The sequence below is a fragment of the Hyposmocoma kahamanoa genome, unplaced genomic scaffold, assembly GCF_003589595.1.
Source record: "Hyposmocoma kahamanoa isolate Upper Pololo Valley unplaced genomic scaffold, ASM358959v1 190, whole genome shotgun sequence".
NCBI classification, from domain to species: domain Eukaryota; kingdom Metazoa; phylum Arthropoda; class Insecta; order Lepidoptera; family Cosmopterigidae; genus Hyposmocoma; species Hyposmocoma kahamanoa.
Window position 1 is genome coordinate 1,528,762 of NW_020653718.1, and position 6,394 is coordinate 1,535,155.

Below are 6,394 nucleotides of genomic sequence, written 5' to 3' on the forward strand. Positions count from 1 at the left end.
CATGCTTCGTCTGCCATACTCTACATTCACTACCATACATCATGTACTGGTTGGGTAGCGCGTGACGTAACTTAAATATAGCATATTATAGTATATATTTAAGTTAGTGATTTAGTATAGTCTACTTTCTTTCACATTATAAAAATGTCAAGGACAAGATATAGGTACAAGGGTAAATGGGCGTTAACTAGCGTTAAAACACTTTCACTACAAGATATTCTTTGGTTGCACTTCCCTCTTTCCAACTCTTGACCGCTCACGCGATACATGCAGCCGTAGACGCATACCACACCTAGAGGTGCCGGTGATGATTTTACACCGATTTATCGGATATCGAAGTTATAACAGGTAAAAGAACTAATATTAAGGTAACTACTCTAGCAAACCATAAAGTTTTTAATGCCTGGGTCTGTCATTTAAAAAAAATAAACAACTTCAAAAATACGTCACGACAATCGTGTGTGTTACTGTTTGGGCTGGTGATTTCGATGTTTATTTATTGAAAACATACCGCAAGTAGCGTTTTTTAAGTTTACCCTGAATATAAATGTTTGTAAACTATACTTTAAGGAGTAATTTCATGGTAAACGTTAGAACCATTTAAACGGTATATTATCATATTTACCCAAGCACACCAAAAATTTCATTAGTGCTTTTTAAGTGCAGGATTTGCGGTGTATTACTGCATTTTATTTGAGATGTTTTTGTTGTAGTACGGAGGGTATTTATTTAGCAATGCAGAATAATAATTTTTATTTATAAAAACTTGTATTTAAACTGAATCCTTTTCTAATTTGCGAAACCAAATAGCCGCCATTTTGCGATAGGATGAGCGCATCGCGTGAGCGGATAAATTTCTATCCTAAGGTTTCCTGGAAGTGTTCCTCTGTGTTGTCATTGTAAATTTAATGTACAATAAAGAATATTTCATTTATTCATTCATTGATCAATTCATTCGTTCGTTCATTCATTCATTCATTAAAGTAGTAGTGTTAGTGTTTTCAAGAGAGTTAAAGTCGTAAGGAAAGAGTCGCAGATGAGAAATTTGGAAAGCAAACGTCCGCTCAGTTTGCCATTATGAATGCGGCTTTATTGGGTCATCTCTAATCAATCAAGTAAGGCTGTGTTTCTTAGTACTAGGTCGCTAACTTAAATAAGGTACTAGAGCGTTTGTGCACTGCATCCGATTCGTATTTGTTCCATATCCGAGACTATACAAATCTAGAAAACTCGGACCCACTTCGTATGTTCGTTTGTGCACTAAGTCTGATTCAAATCCGAGAAAATACAAATATCGCTTCAACACCTAGAGGACCGGACCATCATTTTTCGAATTCGGAACTGATACGAAATGGACGTAGTGCCCTCTAATACAGTGTTAAATTTCGCCCTAATAGCTACCTCCATCTACAAGTTTTATGTAAGAAAAAATATCTGATATAATTATTAATATAAAGATCGAACACAATGAATTAACTGCCTCCGTGGACAAACGGTTACCACACTGGTCTGCCACGCAGATGTTTCGGGTTTGATTCCCAAGCCGAAACAATTATTCGTGAGTTTGGGTGTAATTTGTAGTTGTCAATGTGTGAGTCTATGGCACACGCGATACAGGGTTTTCCTAGTGCGGGGCTATGAGTGTCTGCGTGTGCAATAAAAAATTCCTCCGATCTTACAAGACTATAAATTTCGTCTGTAATAAAAAAGAAGCATTTATTTACTAGATAAAATAAATACAGTATCCGATGTTGGGGCTACTTGTAAGTAAAACATTACTCGTGTTAGAAATCCCGAATGCCATTCGTATGCCAATGAAACTACAAAAATTTGGTGGCAATGTCCATTATCTGTAATATTTGGTCAAAGAATAAGCATTGATAACCACAATAAGTCTACCACTAACTTTAGGTAATGATAATCTAGCTATTGCCGGATATACAAGTGGATAGTTTCACCGTGTAAACCATTAGATAATTTTGTATTATAGCAAATTGTACAGTCATTCCCGTTTCAAAACTTTATGCTTCATTATGACTGTAAAATATGATAGAGGCTTAGTTATTGTATAGTGTTATTCGATAATATGATAATGGATAGCGTGTTTATCAATATTAGTTGAATTCGATATTTATTGATAATGATAACTTGACAGAGTAATGACTATGAACAGATTTAACTCCAACTTCAGTGTATTTGTGGAAACTTATCCGTTTAAATACTTTTAATTGTAATGATTTCAATGAAGTAATGTAGGCACATCACAGTCAGTTTAATTAGAGAGTAAAGGCCACAACTCACGTTGAGGAAATTGGAAAAATTTATATATTAAGTAATTAATTTTAAAAACAGAACCGATAAAGATCGTTAACGTGTACCGCCGATAGCGAGCAGTCGGTCAGCAGCTAGCTTGTCGGTCGAACGCGTATTGTGAACGCAGGAAGTGCGCGCGCGCACCGACGCGATATCGTAATCAATAGAGCGTTGAAAATTCACCAATTGTTCGGTTTAATTGGTTGTGAAACTGAAATATGTGCTGAGTGATTCTTGGATACATAAATAAGTTTTTAAAAGTTTTTTAAATATTTTACAAAATGTCCAATGTGCCGTTAGTTCGTCGTGCTATTGCTGGTGCAGCTGCCGCAAACATTACAGCAGCGCCCGAGAATGCACCCTTGGTAGACAACCTCAACCCTTTGGTAGTTAACCCTACTCAAGAAAACCAATGGACACCTGCTGCCTTGGAAAGAGCTGGGTCAACATTGAAAGCTCTAAACAGGATGGCCAAAAGACCTCCAGTCCACATTCTCTTTGAGGAAATCAGCTACACGGTCAGTTCGCACAAAGGTAAGTTAAAGGATCAGATAGCACTAACACCTAATTAATCTTTATGTCCAATTATTTATAATAAATAATATTCTTTACTACTATTATTTTCTAGTAAAATACACACATCAAGTGTCATGGGATCAAGCACGTTTTTGCCAATTACTTTAATTACGTAAATCAGTTTTTTTTATAATTTTTTTAACACAGTTGGATTTTTTTTGTCATGTGTGATAATTTCTGAGAATGAAATTAAGTAAAAAATCCATTGGTGTAAAAAAAATCAATAAAACACCTGATTTTCAATAGCAAAAACGTGCTTGATCCCTAAACACTTTTGATGTGTGTAGTGTATATTATATTTTTTATTTAATGAACAAAGTTTTTACAGCGTTTTTATACAAATGTCCTTTAGGCAGTATAAAAACCAATAACGTAAACTCACTTCTTATAATATGTGACATTATGGTTACAACATTGGGTTGAAAAATAAATTAAAACTAGTAGGTACTATAAATACCAACATTCATAGCTAACTGTAAATAACAAATACAAATTGTCTGTGTTTGTGTGCGTGTGCGATGGAGCGCGAGTGCCTAGAAGACAGTCTCTTTCCTCAAACAATGTGCTAGCCAGGTAAAACAAACAAATATGGCGCACGATATCGACGCAAATAAAACTGTATTTAGAAATATATAATACAATATTAATACATACATATTACGTGGGACAAAAAAAGGTGCAAGTATAAAATAGTGACGTTTATACATTAGAAACAAATAATAATTATACATAAAATAGCGATTAAATTTAACATCTTTTTTTCAATTGTTATTGAAAAGAAATTAAACTAAATTAATTATTTTTTTTACGTTTTATGACAAAGCAGAAACAACTGAAATTTTAAAAATTGTAACAATTTAACATTGAATTAATCAAACTGTAATACATAAAAAGCATTTTATCAAATAAAGTTTACGAAATTTACGAGATCAAAAAACCTGTATTAGTAGGAAATTGAAATAAATGTATGTACAAACACTTTTTAACCGACCCAAAAAGGAGAAGTGGAGACTTTTTGTCTAGGTACATTACACGCTTACTTCAATATTTGTTAATCGATTTTGATGATTATTTTTACCGGTTTCTATAAACCGTAGCAAATAGATGTAATTTCACAAACTTTTGAGGTCAGTTTTATTTGTTAATAAAAGGTTATTTATATACCCAATTATTAACTAAATAACCATTATCGAGTACTGAATAAACCGGATCAATTCCCCAATTTGCCACCCTTAGAGGTGGAATATTTTCTGGAAATGTAAATGGAACTATTAGTGCGATACCTTCTTTCCAACAATAAAAGAATCATCGAAATCGGTTAACAGATGAATGAGTAACAAACGTACTCAAAAAACAGAAACAAAATTTCTTATTAAAAAATCGGACACTGTATTTATTGTACGTTTTATTAGACAAAGGTCAAGATTATTTCTAATCGTGACATTGATAAAAATTATTGTTAACAGAAATTTATTTACAAAGATCGGCCAGTAATGTCTCTTAATCATGAATACATCATCCTTTTTTTGAAGTCGGTTAAAAATAGTACCTACGCGGTTAGCGTATTTGAATAACATCAAAATAAATATACAAACGTCTAAAATTAGACTATGAAATTAGGGATTTGTCATTGAAAAATGAGACACTGTATTTATTGTACGTTTTATTAGACAAAGGTCAAGATTATTTCTAATCATGACATTGATAAAAATTATTGTAAACAGAAATTTGTTTACCACGATGTACCATTAAAGTTTTAATTAATCATGTCTCAAAGGAATTTGCCTTACGAATAGATCGTAGAGTTTATCAATGTGACTATTCGTAATATATTTCATTTACGTATACAAAAACATACCAGGGGCCTACTATGAGCTTATAAGTAACCAGCCAAGTTCCGTAGAATTCACTTGACGTGGTAAAACTGAATTGCTTATATTCATATCATGACTTACACAAAGTTGAACGGGAATGGCATGACAGGATGATGAGTTTTACTTTTTAAATATTAATTATTGTCTCTGGCTGGCTAGTTGACATCTAACAAGAGCGCGATGGAACTACATACTAAATCATATTCATTAACAGAAATAGATAGATGTACTTACCCTAGGAGCGTTCAAGCACTATTAACCGATTGTGTTTAAAATGAGAATAATTATATTTTTTTAGTAATTTTATTATTGATTATACTTATTACGTTATATTGTAATATCGGCAACTTTACAATTCGTCGTAAGACAAAATTACATGTCTTGTCCTAGACATTATCCTTGAAATGATTAAGGTGACTTTGTAATTTGGTAACATAATTGGAATGTATCTTATATTCGAATATTTTCTTCAAATTTGGCGTTAATTAAAAGTTAGTTTACGATTTTCGCTAACTCAATAAAACCGTTAAATTTTAATTTAAAAAAAATTGCAATTACGTTCATGCTAATAATTTATCAACTATACTCTGTAGATGGGAAACTCGAACTAAACTATCCAAAAAAGTTCAATAGTTAATAGAATTTGTTTATTAACAATTGGCTATTGTAGCCTAAAAAGATAACAAATATTATAATATTTTTCTGAGTGTTCGATCTTTGTATCAATAATCCTAACAAACTAGTGGAGTCATTTCATAAAAAATAATTGAATATCAGTTCAATAAAAATTTAATTAATACAGTGAATTGCGACATCTCTCGCCAGGACTGGTAGCTGTAAAGGTACTAACTGGGTGTTACATCTTTCATAATAATAATAATAATACCGCCTCTCCCATTCAAAAATTCAAAATTAATCTTTTAGGCCTTGGGAGAGGCGAGAGTTTAAAATAAATACGATAATTATAATAATTGTTTTGTCCGCAAATGGGTTAATTCCAGTCAGCCTTTCTAACAGTTTGAGGCGGTTGGATTTCTGTGGCGTGTCGCTTCCAGCACAAATGCAGAAGGCGGTCCTGCTCGATACGGCGCGTATTGTTCGCCGATTCTTGGACCTGAGTCCCTGACGCCGACTGTGCCATTGCCGGGAAATACCACCTCTCCCATTTAAAAATTCAAAATTAATCTTTTAGGCCTTGGGAGAGGCGAGAGTTTAAAATAAATATAATAATAATAATTTATTTAATTTGAGCCTTGTACAAGTAATGGTGTATTATAACTAAATAAGAGCTATTTTACCATGTTTGGCTTGTTAGTAATTGACTCAAGGTTATCTGTCCCCTGACTTTCAAGCTAGGCTAACCTGTGTTATGAAAGACAGTGGTTCGGTTATTTAACAAGTTTACAAGCATATTATGGTGCAGTATAGAGAATATTACAGAAAGAAAAAGAAAAGAAACAAAAGACTTAAGGTTAATGATTAAAGTTATACATAATGGATGCAATAAGGTGAAAGTGAGAGAGTAAAAATGCGTATGTACATGCGTTGGGAGTGTGTGTATGTGAGAGTGCGCGCGTGCGCGCATTTGTGTGTGTGTGTGTGTGTGTGTGTGTGTGTGTGTGTGTGTGTGT

General features: G+C 33.1%; 1 protein-coding gene across 2 annotated transcripts in view; it reads left to right on the forward strand.

Moving 5' to 3' along the window:
- The first annotated feature begins 2,452 nt into the window (after window positions 1-2,452).
- Window positions 2,453-6,394, forward strand: part of LOC113226353 (ATP-binding cassette sub-family G member 1-like) — a 220,852-nt gene continuing 216,910 nt past the window's right edge. For both annotated transcript variants that reach the window (XM_026458941.1, XM_026458942.1), the window contains exon 1: window positions 2,453-2,847. In XM_026458941.1, the coding sequence (XP_026314726.1) occupies window positions 2,595-2,847 (253 nt within the window). In that variant the 5' untranslated portion in view covers window positions 2,453-2,594. The remainder of the gene's footprint in view (window positions 2,848-6,394) is intronic.